The 18,337-nt window shown below is 60.5% G+C and overlaps 1 protein-coding gene across 1 annotated transcript; it reads left to right on the top strand.

The window, feature by feature from the left end:
* The first annotated feature begins 1,126 nt into the window (after positions 1-1,126).
* On the top strand, positions 1,127-17,235 carry KIFC3 (kinesin family member C3). The gene is made up of 20 exons (XM_082489572.1): positions 1,127-1,214; positions 2,896-3,041; positions 4,423-4,570; positions 6,712-6,908; positions 9,276-9,341; positions 9,732-9,875; positions 9,962-10,201; positions 10,416-10,589; positions 10,721-10,868; positions 10,961-11,091; positions 11,199-11,310; positions 11,566-11,747; positions 11,826-11,930; positions 12,202-12,332; positions 12,988-13,111; positions 13,596-13,725; positions 13,848-14,077; positions 14,717-14,851; positions 15,468-15,576; positions 16,127-17,235. The coding sequence occupies exons 1-20, from the start codon at positions 1,130-1,132 to the stop codon at positions 16,150-16,152; spliced, it is 2,763 nt and encodes a 920-aa protein (XP_082345698.1). The 5' UTR covers positions 1,127-1,129; the 3' UTR covers positions 16,153-17,235.
* Positions 17,236-18,337: the final 1,102 nt, after the last annotated feature.

The raw sequence follows: 18,337 nt of genomic DNA, 5'->3' as shown, positions 1-18,337 counted from the left end.
CACTGGGAACGGGGTGGGAAGGGCCAGGGAGACACCGGGGGTAACGGGGACACACCAGGGGTAGCGGGGACACACCGGGGGTAGCGGGGACCCCCAGGGCCCTGACAAGGCGGGGGGGGGGGGGGGTCAGGGGAGCACAGGGAGGGGGGGGCCGGGACGCCCTGGGAAGAGCCGGGGGGACACCGGGGGTCCCCGTACCCGCCGAGGCCACCTCTGGCCCCCGGGGTGTGTGTGTGGGGGGGGGGGGGTAGGAGGGGAAGGGGAGCCCCTCCTCCGCCGCCCGTCGGGGGTTTCGGTTGTTTCCTTGGCGACGAGAGCGGGGCGGAGCTCGGCGTTTCCGTTAACGAAGGGCCCGTGAAGGGCGGGGACGGGCACGGGGACGGGGACGGGGAGCGGGTTGGCACCGGCTGCCCCGCCGCCCCTACCGCCCCGCGGCCGGTGAGTGGCCCCGGTTGGGGCGGCACCGGCGCCGGCACGGCCGGGGATGGCGGGGGGAGGCGGGCTGGACCGGACCGGACCGGGGCTCCCTTTGTCTGAAGGGGCTCTCGGCGGCGAGAGCACGGTTCTCCCTTAGCCTGCAGCGGGCGGCGCCACCGGCACCGGCACCGGCACCGGGGGGGGCGCGGGGCGGGGTTGCCCCCCCCGCTCAACCGGGACCGGGACCACCCCGAGCCGCCCCCCGCCCCGGGAGGAGAAGAGCCCCCCGCGGAGGGCGGGGCGGTCGCCGGGGGCTCCGCAGCCCCCCCTTCCCCCCGCCGAGGCACCCCCGGACCGGCGGCGGGCGGCGGGCGGGGGGCTACGGGGGATGCCCGGCCCCGGGGAACCGGGGCTGCCCGCGGTCCGGGAGTTCGGAAATAAATAACCCCCGACTGGCAGTTAGGAGGAGCCTGGAAAGGCTTGAGGAATGAGTAAATTAATTACAGGCACCGTTTATGTCACATCCGCCGAGAGCCCGGGGTTTTCGGCGCCCCGGGGAGGAAAATCAGGATTCATGCGACTTTCCGTGGGATTCGGGAGTCGGGGACGGTGTTGCCGTCGTGGTTTGCTCCGTCACGGTCCCCTGGGTTTGCAGGGCTGAGATGTCTTTCCTTGCGCTTCTCCGCAGCGGTGTGCTGGGGACCCCCGTGCCATGATCACATCCCGCAAAACCTGGGATCTGGGATCGGTGCCCTCTGCCACAGCCGCCTGGAAACCGAAGGGCCATCCGCCGGATGGTGAGTACGGCGCGGTGGCTCGTCCTTCTCCCTTGGGGCTCAGCCCGCCGCGCTCACGCCCTCGCTCACGCTTGGGGAAGGAGAGGCCGGGAACAGGCCAGCCTGCATTTTTCACATTTCTTTCCGGATGAAGCTCGGGATTTGAGAAACGGAGACTCGGAAGCGAGCGCGAAGCGATAGGCAGCCAAGGGGGATGAGCAGAGAGGGCAGCCTCCATCTCCCTCCTGGCGTTCCGAGCTGAAAGCTTAGGGGAGAAAGGTTAAAATTTAACATGTAGGAAAGAAAACGGAGCGACACGCATGGCAGGGAAGACGCGGGGCCGTCGCTTCCCCCCGGCCTCGGCTCCTTGGAAGGGCTCCTTATCTCTCCCCGGTGCACAGACCCCATAGGTGAGTTTAGTCGAGGGCTTTTCTCTGCGGCGGCTGAGCTGTTTTGCAGGCGGGTGGCTGCTTGCCCCAACCTGCAGCCGCTTGTCGGGAAACGGCCCTTCCCACCTCCCTCGCAGTGGTGCCGGATCGGTTTTGGGAAAGGGGGAGGCTGGACTCCCCCCATTTGGGCTTTTTTTTGCTGTTGGCTTCAGAGTTCGCCATCCCAACGAGCTGGCAGCTGCTTAGCTGGGTGCTGCTTCTTCCTTGGCATTCGGGCTAGCCTGGCCGAACACTGGTTGGCATCAAAGCCTCCAAAAATGGGTATTTTTCAGCTATTCCTCTGCCCAGCGGCTGCCGCTGCCCGTGCGGGGATGGGCAACTCATCGCTTTTTATCCGGACATTCGCCAGCGCTTTGGAAACACTCGATTTTCACGGTGCGCGCGAAATGTTATGGCTAATTACAGGCTGGGAAGAGGTCCAGAGCGCTGGACTGACTTCATCAGGGCACATCTCCCTCCAGATGCTGCTTCAACCTCGGGCCCAAGCGCCTCCGTATGGTTTTAGGGAAAAAAAAAAAAAAGAAAAAAAAAAAAGATGGCATTAGTGGGGTTTTATTTGTGGGTTGTTGATTTTTTTTCTGGCCCACCAGAGAAGCTGTTGGGCTGGCTGCTGCGGTGGTGGCAGCACTTGTGGCAGGAGGATGGGGAAGGGGGCACAGGCTCCCCAGGCAGCTCTTGTTGGGACATAGCCCTCGCCCACCACTTTTCCCATGGCAGAGGAGGACACGGCCATGGGAAAAAGCTCCTCGAGATCCTGTTTTCCTTTTGTGCAGCTCAGAAGGGCAGGGAGCTGCTGCCCTGTCTGCTTTCGGGTTTGGCTGCATGACAAATAAAGGAAATATTTGGGGGCAGTGGAGGGAGGTGACGCTGGCAGGGTCCGTCTGTCCGGTTTCAGTAACGCAAGCTGGCTTTGGCGGTTTTCTGAGATAGGATCGCGGGAAGCGGAGCAGCTTGGTGGGGGGCCGGGGCGGGATGTCCCCAGTGCAGGGACGGATTTGGTCCTGCAGAGGACAGACGGATGCTACACCCTGTATTCTCACTACTAGTCGTTGGCAACCGGTATCCGCCCCCTGAAGGGCTAATTTTTCTAATTAACATGATTAACATTTTTAATAAAACTCATGCACCGTCTCCGCCGCACCAGGGTGGTGACAGCAGAGGGGAGGAGGAGGCGGGTTTGTGGAGCGAGGCCAAAGGCTGTGTCCATCCTGGGCTCTCAGGTTGATCCAGTGATGCTTTTCGCTCCGTCTCAGGCCGTGGGCAGGACACGCTGGTCACCGGGAGCCGAGCGGGTGCCTCTCCCCAGCTTCCTCTGCTGCCTGCGCTGGTTCACCATAAAATCCTCGGCGTGAGCTGGCCAGGCGCTGCCGACGCCGGTGGGCTCTGCCTGGCTCTCCAGGTGAGGAGCGCTGAGCTGGCCGCGGCTCGGGTGGGGAGGGCGTTTTTGGGGTGGTGAGAAGGATGCCCCGTACCCTGCTGGGCCATCCCTCGGGGGGTGGGGGAGCTGGATGGTCCCCCCTCCCCATCACCACAGCTGGTTTCCTCCTCAACACCGGCACCGCGTGTCTCAAGCTGAGCTGCTGCCTGGGTGGGGAGGGGAGAGCATCTCCGGGAAGTCAGAAGGCATTAAAAAAAAAAAAAATATGCTGGGGAACAGCCCAGAATAACAGTTTCTGGGTCATTTCTGGGTCAGATGGGCAGGAGAGCTTAAGGCAGAAGGGTGATGAGAAAATGCAGCACTGTGAGATGGTATTTGCCAGCGGGATGGAGGAGGAGGAGGAGGAAGGCTATCACGGCCAGGGACAGTGTCAGGACACTGTGTACTGGTGTTGCTGCCACCAGTTCATTCTGGGCTTCGGGCAAATCATTTAAATTCCCCTTCTTTGAAAAGAAGGAAAACACCTTCTTATCTCACACCAGCCTTGATGAATTCCCTCCGGCAAAACCCTCCCGGAGTCTCAAATCCAGAGGCACCGCAGACACGCGGCTTCTCCAGGAGGATGTTCCCACTGCCTCCTTCCCAATTACTCTCAGAAATATTTGGCATGTAGCGAGTATTCACCCCTCTCCCGGGTTTAGATGGGTTTGCTGGCCCGCGGGGTGATGCCATGGGCTCTGAGATAAGATATAAGGAAGAAAAGACACTTTTGAACGGGGCGAGGAGCAATTCTACGAGCTCAGCTGATCAGCAGCACAGCTTTCCAAAAGTATCTGTGCTGTAGCGCTTGATACAAAAAAAAAAAAGTTTCTTTTTTTTTCTCTGCAAGCCAGTGATAAATACGATAGATATGGAAATTTGGGACCTTCTCTATATTCCTTTTCCTCCTTCCAGATGTTTTTCTCTGTTCTTTTTCTTTTTTTTTTCGGAGCTGTGCTCCATTCCATGGGGCATGGCATTACCTGAGCCACGGCTCACCAGCGAGCAACTTCACATTCAACCCTGCTGGCAAGCCAGGGTCTCTTTTTTTTTTTTAAGGCCATAGACAGAAAAATAGGTAATATTCAATATAACTGCATGACCAAGCTGAGGGAAGGAGTTGTTTATGGGGAGAACTAAAAACAACATGCTAAGTGCATGGCAGCAGCTTCCCAACACCAAAATCCTTCCTTTGGAGGGTTTCCCCGGGTCCCGCTGTCCTGTCCTCTGCGACCTCCTCCCTGCTCGCTCCTCCTGGCCAGCCCGGTGAAATGCCGGCTGCCGGCTGCCAGCACTGTGTCCGCCGTGATGGGCACAGTCGCTGCATCTCAGCTCTCCGTCCTGTTTCTTCTCGCGGACACAGGCCCTGCGGGAAACGGCAGGCGAGCGGCAGGAGGAGAGCCTGCACCGGGCGCCAACACCGGCCACGGAGGAGCTGCCGGTGTCCCCCTGTGAGTTGGCAGCTGCCACGCCGGCACCGGCACCCTCCACCATGAACCTGGAGAAAGCAGGTAAGGGGGAAGGCGGGATGCGGCGGCAGGCGCTGGGGAGGAGGGATGCGATGGGATGAGCGTTCGGTACCTGCCGGTGGGTACCAGGGGGACCTCATCCCTTTCGGGGTGCGTGTAGGCACGTGGCTGCGCTCACCGGGGGGGGGATCGGGTCTCGGTAGAGATGAAACACCAGCCAGCCGTCGGGTGACACTGGGCGACCGATGAATTATTTAACCGGGTGAACAGAGCAGGTGAGCGCCAGCGAACCCACCGCTCTTTCCACCCTCTTAAGGCAAACGGCACGTTTGTGGAATTGCTTGCAGTGTGTGCAGCTGTGGCAGGGTGGGTGAATCCCTGTGGATTCCCGTTGTTCATCATCCGGACTGAATTGTCCGGGCTTGTTGGGCCTCATCCCTGGAGCTGCTCCTGAGGTGGGCCCCCGGCTGCGTCCCCGAGCAGCTCCTGGGGCAGCTGGTGGGAAGGGGCAGGGATGCAGGAGGAAGGGAGCTCACGTGGCAGTGGTAACAAGGCAGAGCCGTGGAAACGGCTGCCTTTCCAAACGGTTTTCAAAGCGTTTTGGAAAACGGGAGGGTCAGTGTGCTGTGCCTGCCATGCTCGGAGCCCGCGTCGCCGCCAGCACGTCTGCCCGTTGGTAGATGTACCGCAGGTCCGGCCGGCAGCTCCTCTCCCAAGGATGCTCTTGCTGGAGGAAGGTGTTGGAGTGCGTTATCCGTGCGGGATCATCCCTGCCTGGCAGGTTCACTTGCAGCTGGGTGTTGTGGCTTTGAACCCGGCTCTGCCTTGGGTCCCAGCCCGGGATTAGCGCGGATGATGTGTGCAGACACCCGCTGCATCCGCAAGAGCCCTGGTGCCTCCCATAATCTTGTTTTATCCCTGCACGCTCCCCAAGGGGTGGGAGCTGGCGTTCCTGTTAACTTTAGAAGTTTTGGAGTGGGTTTTGTGTGTGTTGGGTTTAAAGGGAAGATCACAGTCCCCTGCTTGAGCTGGGCTGAGCTTTCGGCGTGGAAAGAAAGAAAAGCTGGCGCCTGTTGGCAGTCTTGCAGAGTATCCAGCCCAAGGCAGGAAGACAAAATCCGGCGATCCCTTCTGCAGACGTTGCTGGATAGGTCCCGTGGCACGCAGTCGTGGTTTGGTCCCAGCATTTCATGTTTTTTGCCTGCTCTGCTGGCTCTTTAACTCCTTTTAGAGGTAGAAAGTCCGATTCACAGCCAAAAAAAAAAAAAGTCATCCTTCTTGTATTCCGGACGTTTCCCATAAAGCAGGCAGCATCTGCCTGCAGGCAGCGAAGCGATTCCCAGCATCACGTCCTGCCTTTAAAACCTCAGGTTTCTGGTGGCAGCGGATGAAATCCACAGCAGGCAGGGAAGGGCGCCGGGCAGCCGGGATCCTGGCCACCGGTTTGCCCGCCCCAGTGCCTCATCCCCACATCAGGAATGAGTCAGGCCAGCTCATTGCTTCTTGGGAACAACCAAGTCATTTAGGGATTCATTTGGTAGGCTCTGATGTACGGCCAGGTTGGCTTCTGTCAGCACCGGTGGCTCTATTAACACGCAGAAAACCATGTTTAAAATAATACAAGGAAGGTTAGAAAGCCGAGCGTGCAAGGATTAGGCAATACAGCCGTTCAGGGTACCTGTATAATTTTAATTTGGCTTCCATTATATTTGTGTGTAATGATGCAGTCTTTAATAACACGATCACATACTGGTTTTCCACCGGCACCTGCTCATTCAGAAAAAAGGGATGCCGGGATGAATCAGAGTGCCGTGGTGAAGGCGGTTGTTTTCTGAGCAAGGCGGCAACATCCTGGCGTGTGATGGGGCTGGGTCACGGCGCGGTAGCGTGGGCAGGCGCTCCGTGTTACGGCCTGGGATGTTCTGCTGGCATCAGCAGATCCCTTCGGCTCCCACCCCCGCAAGGGGCTCACCCGGCCGGAGCCCCACCATTAGCCCGGCTGGCACCGTGGCACTCAGAATACACCTCCTGGCACGTCACTGCTCCCTGTGGGACTTCTGCAAGTCCTGCTTCCCACCATCCCAGCTCCACCGCAGCCCCTGGGGACTCTTCCCATAGCTGGCATCCCGTTCCCCAACGAGGCGGCAGGATCCTGACCGGCTCCATCTTTACTCCCACTGCAGGAGGGAGGCTCTGCGGTGGGAAACGTGCCAGCCTGCCGGCAGCCCGGCCTTTCCCGGTGATCCAGAAGGTGATGGCCTCCATGGCGCACCTGCAGGAGGAGAAGCTGCGGCTGCAGGAGAAGCTGCTGGGGCTGCAGGAGAAGCTTGCTGCCCAGGAGAACGACGAGCTCTCCCGCTCTCTCCAGCTGCAAACCCAGGTACGGTGGGGACTGGGGGACACATGGGGGTCCGTTGGGGTCACCAGCTTCATGATGTGGCTTGGCTGGAGCGCCGTGGCTTGCAGTTAGTGAGGGGTGGGCTTGGAAGGAGCATAGGACCTCCATCACAGAGCATCTTCTCCACTCGGGTGCATAGTGGTGATCTGGGAGCCGGGTGCTCCTGAGCACTGCAGCCGTCCCGCCGTGGATGGGATAGATCCCATCCCATCCCCGTGGATCCTTCCCTCGGGATGCTCGCAGCCCCCGGATTGACGTCACAGTGATACCACGATAATGCCAGTGAGGACGTGCGGTTCCTTGGACATGACGTGGCCGGGAGGGCTTTGGGCATCGGGGTTGCAGCCCTGTGGTGATTGTCCATCCTCCACCACCACCGGATAAGCTCTTTAACTCGACCCAGCAGATTAATTTTAGTGACTTTCGAGAGTCAGGATGTGGAAAGCAAACATGAAGGCACAGAGTTTTCTGCCAAATGGGAGAGCGTTTTGGTTGCCGCCACCAGACACCCCCCCAGAGCCCTCTCCTGGGCCGGTGCGGCCTCGTCCTTGGTGCGAGGACCTGGGTTGTCCCAGGGAGATTGAAATTCCGGCTGCTCATAAAGGGATTTGCATGTGGCTGTTGTGGAAGCTGTTACAGTCAGGTTCTGCTTGTTCCACGGGTGTCAAAAAGGTGGAGGTAATTGTCCTGCATTTGGTTGGCATAGTCTGCATGACACAAGCGTGAGCGCTGGCAGGATCCGGCCCTGCGCCGGCCAGTTCGGCAGTGAATGCGGCCAACGCTGGCCGGAGCGAAGTGCTGACCCGAACTTCCAAAGCTTGGGGATGGCCGGGCCACGGCTTGAGCCGGATCCGGCTGCCAAGGAATCCCTGTCACCTCCGGAGAGCAGGATGCGGCTGGAGATGCCCAAGCAGGTAGGGGATGGAAGTGCATCGGCGTTTTGGGGTGCCACTGGCACTGTGAGCGGTGGGCAGGCTCCGGCGTGCGCGTTGGCTGGCCGGGGCGCCGACTTCCCCGTAACAAGCCGTGACTCTGTCTTCTCGGTCCCTCCCCTCTTTTTTTTTTTTTTTTTTTTATTAAAAAATACCTTAATAATCTACCTTACTGCCTATGGAAATGGGATTTTCCCACTCAAGCTCCAGGCTGGTGCGCTCGGTGCACTGCGGAGGGAGGGGGGGGTCCCGACGCCGGCGGGGAGCAGCCGCATTCCCCAGCTCGCGGCCGAAAGCGCGCCGGAGCTCGCCGGCGCAGCCCCAGCCATGCCCTGCCGAGCGCACGGGGCGCACAGGAGGTGCTCACCCGCCGCGCTTGCCGTCTCTGCAAGGGCGTGGCTTAACGACTTACCATAATTAATTACAGCACGATGTCAGCACATGTGCGTTTGGTATTAATCAGCAGTTCCTAAATTATGGTCCACGGAGGGGCTGGTTGCTTAGAAAAAGGTGGTTATTGGGATGGGGCAAGAACCTGCCGCGTCCAGGCGAGGGGTTTGGCGGCGCGGTGGCTTCCCAGCACGGGGAAACCGGGAGACTTGCTGGGATCTGGGGGATGATGGTGAAGCCCACAGCCAGGTCCGGCTCTCTCCAGGGTGAGTTCTGGGGAGGCGGCGATGCTCGCCCAGCGGCCGTTGGTTTTTGGGCATGGGGATGAGGGACAGAGCAGGTGGGCAAACCCCATAAAAACCCAACCCACAAGACCACTGGCTTTGCCAAGCGCTTGATGCCACTGTTAATTTGAATAACTGCATATTTGGGGGTGGGGGTGGGGGGAAGCCTCGCTGGTCCCTGCACAAAAAAGTGGAGGATTTATGAAATCCACCTGGTTTTGCAGGAGGGGCAGCCTGGTTCCCGTGGGATGGGCAGCTGCCCGGATGGGGCGGCTGGGGACCATCCTCCCATCAGAGGATGACTTCTCAAAGAGCTGCTGCTCCCTCTTTCTCCCAAGATAACTTTCCTAGAAAGAAAAACAGCAAAGGCAAAGCAAAGCTGTGTTGCGAGGGCAGGATGAGGCACTTCTGGCTCTTTAAACACAATTACGGATAAGTTTGTTTTCTTCCTTCTCCAAAGATGATGCCTTTTTTTTTTTTTTTTTTTTTTTTTTTTTAATAATGGTTCCTGCTAATGCTCAACATGGACAAATTATACCCATGGTCGAACAAGGTCGAAGCAAGCCTTTCATTAACGCTTGTTTTAGTCAGCTCATGTGAATCAGGCGCTCAGAGCGAGGTGGAAAATTAAGGTGTAATGAAGGTGCAAGCCAGACTGGACGTCGGTGGCCGGGGTGGCACCGCGGGGTCTCCTCCGAAAGCTGCTGAGATGCCTCCTGGTTAACCTTGCCTGTTGTTGACAGGTTGAAACTCTGAAGGCGAAGCTCCTGGAGCAGGCGCAGGAGATCAGCCGGCTACGCTTGGAGCTGGTGAGTTGCCACTGGGCTTGGACGTTGGACCACCACCCTGGCCCAGAGGGATGCCAGAGCTGTGGGTCCCCGGGGAGGAAGGGGGCACGTGGGGAGGGTTTAGAAGGACTAAAACATCCCCAGGGTCACAGTTTGGAGCCTGCGAGTCGAGAGAGAGAGACATTGATGGGTGAAAGGTGGTGGGATTTTCTGGCCAACGCAATGTTGTGACCGGTGGCCTTGGAGCACAGCCGGCAAAGGCTCCCTGGCACTGGCGCTCTGCGGTGGGAAGCCAAAGCCCCTCTGGGGGCTGGGGGTCCTCAGGCGCAGCTGAGTGGGGGCTCCCCGATACTGTGAGCTGGGGGCTCCCTGGGAGCAGCAGGCTGGGCTTCCATCCCCATCCCTCGGCAGGGCGGCACGGACGCGGAGAAGCACCGGGACCTGCTGGCGGCTGAGAACGAGCGCTTGCGGCAGGAGATGAAGGCATGCGAGGGGGAGCTGCGGGAGCTGCGGCGGCAGCAGCAGGTACCCTGCCGGGACTGCACCCACCTCCAGGTGAGTGGGTGGCGTTGGCGGCGGTGGCAGCGAGGTGACAGGCACCCATGGGTGACGCGGCCTCGGCTGTGCTGTTTCGGGGCCAGGAGAACGCTGAGCTGCAGGAGCGACTGTCCCAGCTTCAGCGGGAGGCGGAGGAGACGCGGGCCAAGCTGGCGGAGCTGGACCTGGAGGTGCAGCAGAAGACAAACCGCTTGGCCGAGGTGGAGTTGCGGCTGAAGGACTCCCTGGCCGAGAGAGCCGAGGAGGAGGAGCGGCTCAGCCGGCGGCTGCGGGACAGCCAGGAGACCATCGCCAGCCTCAAGTCCCAGCCCCAGCAGATAAAGGTGAGCACCACAGTGCTCTCCAGCTCTCCTGGTTGGGCTGGGTGCCAAGCGGTGCCCAGTGGGTGCCCTGTGCCACCTACCCCTCTGTCTTGAGCACGTTAGCGCAGTACCATGATTTTGTACATTTTTCCCCCTGGGCCAACGGCAGCTCATCCCAAGCCCCTCGGGTGCTGCTTCCCCAGTACACCCCATCTCTGGGTCCTTTTTCCCTCAGTACATCATCAAGACGGTGGAGGTGGAGTCGGCCAAGGCGAAGCAAGCCCTCTGTGAGAGCCAGTCCCGAAACCAGTACCTGCAGGAGCAGGTGGGGATGCAGAGGCAGGTGCTGAAGGAGATGGAGCAGCAGCTGCAGAGCTCCCAAAAGACAGTGTCTCAGCTCCGAGCTCAGGTCCGAGCGCCACGGGTGTAAATCAGAAATCGCCCAGCTCCAACACTGTTCCTGCCTGCGCAGCTGATGCGGTACAGCGGCGGGCAGCCGCCGACTCAGCGTAACCCCCTCCCCCCCCACTCCCTTCCCAGATCATGATGTATGAGGCCGAGCTGGAGCGAGCTCATGGGCAGATGCTGGAGGAGATGCAGGCGATGGAGGAGGAGAAGAACCATGCCATCGAAGAGGCATTTGCCCGCGCCCAAGTGGAGATGAAGGCAGTGCACGAAAACCTGGCAGGTGAGGAGTAGCGGGGGGGGCTCGCAAGGTCGCCCGGCCGGTGCTGGGGGTGGTCGTGCCGCCTTGCCTCTCACCCCGCCTCGTGCCTGCAGGCGTCCGGACCAACCTGCTGACGCTGCAGCCCGCACTGCGCACCCTCACCCATGACTACAACAGCCTGAAGCGTCAGGTCCGCAACTTCCCCCTGCTCCTCCAGGAGACCCTGCGGAGCGCCAGGGCCGAGGTGAGCACCCCATACCCAGGACCACCACCCCAGCTCCCCCCCCACCATCCAGGGTGGGGATGGTGGGGGAGTCGCTGAGCCCCTACTTTCCGTCCCCCCCACCCCAGATCGGCCAAGCCATCGAGGAGGTGCACAACACCAACCGGGAGCTGCTGCGCAAGTACCGGCGGGAGCTGCAGCTCCGCAAGAAGTGTCACAATGAACTGGTGCGGCTGAAAGGTGTGCGGTGGGGGGGGGCGGCAGGTCCCATCGTGGGAGAGCATGTCCCTGAGCTGGGGGACAGGAGAGCATTACCCCATTGCACCCCAGCACCATGGCTTGGGTGCTCAGTGTCCCCCTGAGACAGTCGGGTCAGTGATGGGATGCTTTGGTGCAGCGTTCAGCCCACCCGGTGTTTGGATGGTGACCGGGGACGGGGGGGTGGCAGCGGGATGCACTGGAGCTGACATCATCCCTGCATCCCCCCACCCCAAGGAAACATCCGGGTTTTCGGGCGAGTCCGCCCCATCACAAAGGAGGATGGTGAGGGCCCAGAGGCGGCCAACGCGGTGACCTTCGACGCCGATGATGACGCCGTCCTGCACCTCCTGCACAAGGGGAAGCAGGTGTCCTTCGAGCTGGATAAAGTCTTCCCCCCACAAGCGTCCCAGGAGGAGGTGGGTGCTGCCGCCCACGCCACTGGCATGAGCGGGAGATGCAGCCACCTTCTCCTGACACTCCCTGGTCCCCCCCAGGTGTTTCAGGAGGTCCAAGCCTTGGTCACCTCCTGCATCGACGGCTACAACGTCTGCATCTTCGCCTATGGACAGACAGGAGCAGGAAAAACCTACACGATGGAGGTGAATTTGCCTGGCTTTGCTTCCCTCTCCTTCCTCTGCTTCCCATCCCGTGGTGCCCAGTCTCAGCACCCTCCCTAAACCCAGCTGGTGGCCAGTTCAGACCCGGTGTGTCCACCACTGATGGTCACTACCGCTGCCAAGGGGTTTGCGTAGCCCTCTGCAGCACTCCCGCCGGACTTTGCTCCTGCTAAGGAAAAAAAAAAAAAAAAAAGAGCAGAATAAAATGCAAGAGAGTGTTTTTACCCCCTATTTCTCTCCCCCAATCCATCAGGGAACGGCAGCAAACCCAGGGATCAACCAGCGGGCCCTGCAGCTCCTCTTCTCCGAGGTGCGGAGCAAGGCGGCCGACTGGGACTACGCCATCAGCGTCAGCGCTGCCGAGATTTACAACGAGGCGCTCCGGTACCGGGAGGAGGCGGGGGGAAGGCATTCTGGTGGGGCGAGCGGAGCTGCCGGGGGGGGCCGGCGGGGGTGGGCATCACCGCACGCTGCTCTTTGTCACCGTCCCGCCAGCCCTGCCTTGGCTGCCCACCTTGCTCCCAGGGCTTTGGGCGCTGGATTTGGCCTGTGCAAAGATTTATTTTTAAATTTGTTTCCAGTGCACACCGCCCTTCTGAAGCACTCACCCTCGAGCTCCGTTATTCACACAGGCTGCCAACCCTGCCATGGCTCCCGCTCCCCCGGCCTTGCTGCAGCATCCCTGTCTCCTCCCTGGGTGTTATATTTAGAAGTCACTAACTGGGAGCTGGGAGCATGAGAAATATTTTCCTCCCCTGCCCAGCCACAGGTGGAAGGGGTCGGGAGGAGGCTGGGAGCGCATCCATGTGGATAACGGGGACTGGGAATGGCAATAAAGAGCACGGTCTGGGCTGGGTGGTACTTGGGGAGCGGAGAGAGGAGGTCTGTAAGTAGGGTGTGCAGCATCCCCGGGAGGAGAGGGCTGCTCTGGCAGCCTTGGCACGCATCAGCGGGGATGGCGTGCCGGAGGGGAGCCGGTGCCCGTCACACACACACCCCCCGGCAGGGTGGGGATGGTGACGGGTACCCCTTTGCACAGGGACTTGCTGGGGAAGGAGCCGCAGGAGAAGCTGGAGATCAAGCTGTGCCCCGACGGCAGCGGGCAGCTCTACGTGCCCGGCCTGACCGAGTTCAGGGTGCAGAGCGTGGAGGACATCAACAAGGTGCGGGGAGACGGGGGGAGCGGTGAGAGCAGGAGAGTGGCACCGGGGCTGTGATGAAATGGGGGAGATGAAATGGGAGTGGAAATCACGCACTCTGGTGCGTGACCCCGGGGTTCGGGAGTATTTCTGAAGCACCAGGGAGCAACATAGACCAAAATAGGTCCCTGGGGGCGATGTCACGGTCACTGTCCCATGGGATGAGCCACAGGGGGGTTAAAAATAAAAGCATGGGGCCCGGGCAGCTCCCCAGGGATTAGTGGGATGCCGGCTGTCACTGCAATGCCCTGTCTGTCACCCTCGGCCTTTGGTGCATCCCCCAGGCTGAGACCTGACAGCAGTCATCACAGTGGTGGACCAGGCAGCTCATGGGGTTGTGTCACTTGGGTTACGTCCCTGGGGGTCCCTGGGTGATAGGGGGGGTGGGTGGGGCTGGTGGGTTTTGGGCAGGCTGTTGTCACCTGCCACCTCCCCATGCTCTCCCCAGGTCTTTGAGTTTGGCCACGTCAACCGGGCGACCGAGTGCACCAACCTGAACGAGCACAGCTCCCGCTCCCATGCCCTCCTCATCGTCACCGTCCGCGGCCTCGACCGCAGCACAGGGCTCCGCACCACAGGTGGGTGCTGCGCGGCAAGACCCTCACTGGGGCGTCTGGGCTGCGGCATCCCCAGGCTGCACGCTGCTGGGCGCTGACGCCAGCCGGGGGTCGGGGTGGGGGTTTTGGCTGTGTGTCCCCAGGAAAGCTGAACCTGGTGGACCTGGCGGGATCAGAGCGCGTCGGGCGGTCGGGCGCGGAGGGCAGCCGGCTCCGCGAGGCGCAGCACATCAACAAGTCCCTCTCGGCTTTGGGTGACGTCATTTACGCCCTGCGCTCCCGGCAGGGCCATGTGCCCTTCCGCAACTCCAAGCTGACCTACCTGCTGCAGGACTCGCTCAGCGGCGACAGCAAAACCCTCATGATGGTGCAGGTACTGGGCACCCATCGGCATCCCCACGGCCGCTCTGTGGTGGTTTTTTGGGGATGGGTTTGGGCGTGGGGGAGGGATGCTGGAGGCAGGAGCTGGGCTGGGAGCGTGGGACTGGGTGTACATGTGCGGACATCATCTGGGCTGCAACCACCATGCCGGGGGCAGCTCTGCGCTCTGGACGAGGAGGAGGGATGGGGGGTGAACTCAGAGGTCTGCCCATGATCCTGTCCCCCCCTGCCTGCAGGTGGGTGCCATCCTTATGGGCACGATGTCCTTCCGTGTCAGCATCTCCCCATCCCCTCTGTTGCCGGGAGGATTTTATACTCTGGCAGCCCCTCCATCCCGGCCCTGTGACCCCCCTCCCATGGCTGCGTGTGCTCACGCTGAGCCCCCTCGGGGGGTGCCCGAGCCCCTGCCACCTGCCGCAGCTTTTCCCGGCTGTCCCTCGCGCCGGGGCAGTTGGTGACAGGAGATCCGGCTGGCCCCGGGCGCGGATGGACCGGGGCTATCCTGGGAACAGCAGGTTTAAGAATAGCATCTCGCCGGGCCGGCACCGGCGCATTTGCCGGGGTGGGGGAGCCCTGGGGTTGCGCAGGCAGCCGGCAGGGTGACTTTCTGCCTGCTCCCGCCTGCCCGCAGGTCTCCCCCGCCGAAAAAAACACCAGCGAGACGCTGTGCTCCCTGAAGTTCGCCGAGAGGGTTCGCTCCGTGGAGCTGGGGCCCGTCTCCCGCAAGGCTGAGCTGACCTCCTGGCCCAGCCAGGAGCAGCTGGAGGTAACCGAGGGGCCACCAGTGCCCTTCCTCTTCCTCCTCACCCCAGGGGGTCCCCCTGTTTTGCCCCTAAATGTGGTCCCCAGGAGCCACCTCCACTGGGGACCATCACCCAGTGGGAGCGGGCTGGCCCCGAGCAGCAGCATCCAGCCGCTGCTGCCACCTTGGCTCTTCCAAGCCAAGGTGGACAAGGGGAAACGGTTTTAAACTAAAAGAGGGTAGATGCAGACTAGATATAAGGAGGAAATATTTTACACTGAGGGTGGTGAGACACTGGCCCAGGTTGCCCAGAGAAGTGGGAGATGGCCCCATCCCTGGATACGTTCCAGGTCAGGTCGGACAGGGCTCTGAGCAACCTGATCTAGTTGCAGATGTCCCTGCCCATGGCAGGGAGTTGGACCGGGTGGCCTTTAAGGGTCCCTTCCAACCCAAACCCATCTATGATTCTATGATTTTTTTGATTCCAAGCCCTGCTTTGCAGCAGCCCCGCGGTACCCCCACAGCGTATTTGGGCATCGCTACCCAGGCAGGCATGATCTGCCCACAAACCTGTCCCTGTTTCTCCCCTCTGGGGACTGGCATGGGCTAATCCTGGGGCTGTGCCCCGTCTCCCCCCCAGGGTGACTCACCGGGCACTGCAGCATCCTCCAGCCGGGGCCACGCGTCCCCCAGCCCAGGGCAGCTCTCCGGCCGCGCCGCCTCCATCCGCAGGAAGCTCCAGACCTCAGGTGGGTGGTGGGGCACTGCGGATCCTCTCCACACCCCGGGTGCCCGGCTGGGGTCGCTCCGTCAGAGGAGATTCCCGCCGCCAGCCTTGTCCCAGCCAGCAAAGTCTGCGCAGCGGAGCTAGCTGATTTCTAACGAGCTCATTAACAAAAGGCTAATTAGCCATTGGGATCTTGGTTAGCACTTCCCTAAAAACGTCCTGGTGCGAAGCTGCTGCCAGCAGCTCGGGGTGCACAGTGAGGGGGGAGCAACGCTGTGGGGTTGCAGCAGTACCCCCGGGGCTGAACCTCTCTCCCCTTCGATTTCAGCCTGAATTAGGGGCAGCCGCGGCTGCCAGGTGAGTGCCTGCGGCCGGGAGCCGGTGGAGGGCTCTGCTTTGGCCCCGCTTCCCAGGCAGGGCAGGGGTGCCGGGCTGTGCCGTTCGTGGGGATGCTGGTGGGGACGCTGGTGGTAGCAGCTCAATGCAGTGCCTGCTGAACTGCCACCGGATGGGGCTGGGGGAATGATGGCCGAGGCCCCCACCTGCTGTGACCCACGCTCATCATCCCCCAGGGAAACTGAGGCCGGTCCCCGTGTGATGAGCGCAGGCACCAAGGTGCTACAAAGAGCCGGCTGCTGGAGGACACGAAGGCTTTGGTGCCACCCCCCTCGCCCACCAGGGCCCGTGACCAGAGGGTGATGGCACCTCTCACTGTGAGCAGTGCGGGGCCGGGGGGGGTCTCCTCGCAGCCCAACGCCCATCTCAGACTCTCAGCTCTGACTTTTTATTTTTGCTGGACAGCTGTTTTTAGCCGGAGCGGGGAAGGTGCTGGGTGCTCCTTCCCTCTCTCCAGCTTTGTTTTTACAACAGTGGAGGTATCTGGCAGGGGGGAGTTCAGAGCCAGGCGAGCCCCCAGACATGTCTCTGTTCCCCCCACAGGGCCAGCCTGGCCAGGGCTCCCCCAAGACTGAGTCCAGAGAAAAAAAAATATAAAAATCCCAGCAGCCCTTTTCCCCGTAGATTTCTCAAGCCCCTGTTGTTGCATGAAGGCACCCCGGTGCCGTGCATGAGCCGAGCTGCCATTCATGGTGGTGCCGGTGGTGCCAGGGCCCCGTGGCGGCCGCCCCAGCACAGAGGGAGAGCGGTGACGGGGTTGCCCATGTCGCACCGCACCAGGGTGGATTTAGCAGTCTCAAATGAAGCTATTGTAAAGTTATTTACCTGTTGTCTTGTCAAGAGCGATCACAGTGTGGTCGAGATGAAAGTGTTTGTAATATTTATACCCTGTTTACATGGTCTTGGAATGGAAAACAAGTGGAAAACAAACAAAAAAACCCTAAACCTCTAGCCCAAAGGGCTGTTGGCTTCTGTGTGGGGATGGCAGGGGTGGGGTGGGGAGGGGGGTCGGAGGAGACAGCGCTGCCCCCTGTATTTCTGGGCACACACCCCCCACCCCCCCGTGGGTACACTTTCTCCTGCTGCAAATAACCGACAGGATGCACTGATGGCTCCTTCCCACTGCAGCCCTCTCTGTATTCTATTTAAAAAAAAAAAAACACACAAAAGAGGGAAAATAAGTTTAGCCTTTTGTAAGATTAGATGTTTCTATGTATTTTAATAATTAAAAAAAAAATCCTGTTTTGTAACAAAACTTATTTTAAATAAACTGTTAAAGCCAGTCCTCCTGCGCTGCTGTTATTTCCTTGCAGTGTGGAGGTGCGCCTTCCCTCCCTCCCGCTCATGCAGCATCTCCCACCAGGCTGGAAAAGCCCATTAAATCCTTCCTCCTGCAGCTGCCTCAGGGGGGGAGCTTTGCCAGCACAGCCCCCCAGATTGCGGCTATGGGACATGGAGTTGTTAAACCCTAAGGAAGCCCCAGCACTGCAGCATCTTGCTCCATCCATTTGAGACCCCACCTGGAATACTGTCTCCAGCTCTGGAGCCCCCAACATAGGAAAGACATGGACCTGTTGGAGCGGGGCCAGAGGAGACCACGAGGATATGAGGGCTGGAACCCCTCTGCTGGGAGGACAGGCTGAGAGAGTTGGGCATGTTCAGCCTGGAGAAGAGAAGGCTCTGGGGAGACCTATAAGGTCTTCCAGTAACTAAAGAGGGCCTACAGGAGAGCTGGGGAAGGACTTTTTACAAGGGCAGGAAGCTGGTGGAGCCTTTTCATACCTCGGTCAGGCCCAGGCTCCGAATTGTGGCCAGAAGGTCCCCGGGTGAGGCAGCAAGGGCTGCAGTGCCCCGAGTTCCCTGGTGCTCGAAGCAGGTGGCATCTTCAGCCCTGCTGATGCTGTCCTGCCATGGGACATTGCCAGGGCCTCTTGCTGCATAAGCCATCTCCTCCAGAGCCACAGAGCAGAGCAGGCCACAGCCCTTTGTTCCTAAAACTTGACCATGTTTGTCTGCTGGCCCCACTCTACACAGCCAAAACAGTCTCCTCCATCCCCCCCCACCAGAGCCTGTCTCAGGAGCTCACAGAGAACCACGTAGACGAAGCACAGCCACTGCAGTGAGACCTGCTGGAGATGAGGTGGGTAGAGATGCACATAGGGCAAGGGGGAAGGACAAGCCACAAACGATGACGTTGCTCTTTGGGCTGGGAACTACCCAGCAGAGCGAAACCTCCCCCAGGGTTTTCAACAAGCCACCTGGCGAGCACTGTCTCTCCAACTTGCTCACTGTCTCTCCATCTTGCTCACCGCATCCACTTACTCACCGCAGCCTCCCAGCAGGAATGGCCGGCTTCCCCCTGGGACATGCAGGTAACACGGACCTGC

The sequence above is a fragment of the Vanellus vanellus genome (genome assembly GCF_965231255.1).
Source record: "Vanellus vanellus genome assembly, chromosome: 12".
Classification (NCBI taxonomy): domain Eukaryota; kingdom Metazoa; phylum Chordata; class Aves; order Charadriiformes; family Charadriidae; genus Vanellus; species Vanellus vanellus.
This window is presented reverse-complemented; position numbering and strand designations above follow the sequence as displayed.

Bases quoted from the DNA above. Each gene is read 5' to 3' on its own strand.
- KIFC3 (XM_082489572.1), top strand. From the start codon at position 1,130: ATGATCACATCCCGCAAAACCTGGGATCTGGGATCGGTGCCCTCTGCC. The intron at 10,869-10,960 runs GTGAGGAGTAGC...TCGTGCCTGCAG, and splicing joins AGTGCACGAAAACCTGGCAG to GCGTCCGGACCAACCTGCTG. The intron at 12,333-12,987 runs GTACCGGGAGGA...CCCTTTGCACAG, and splicing joins ATTTACAACGAGGCGCTCCG to GGACTTGCTGGGGAAGGAGC.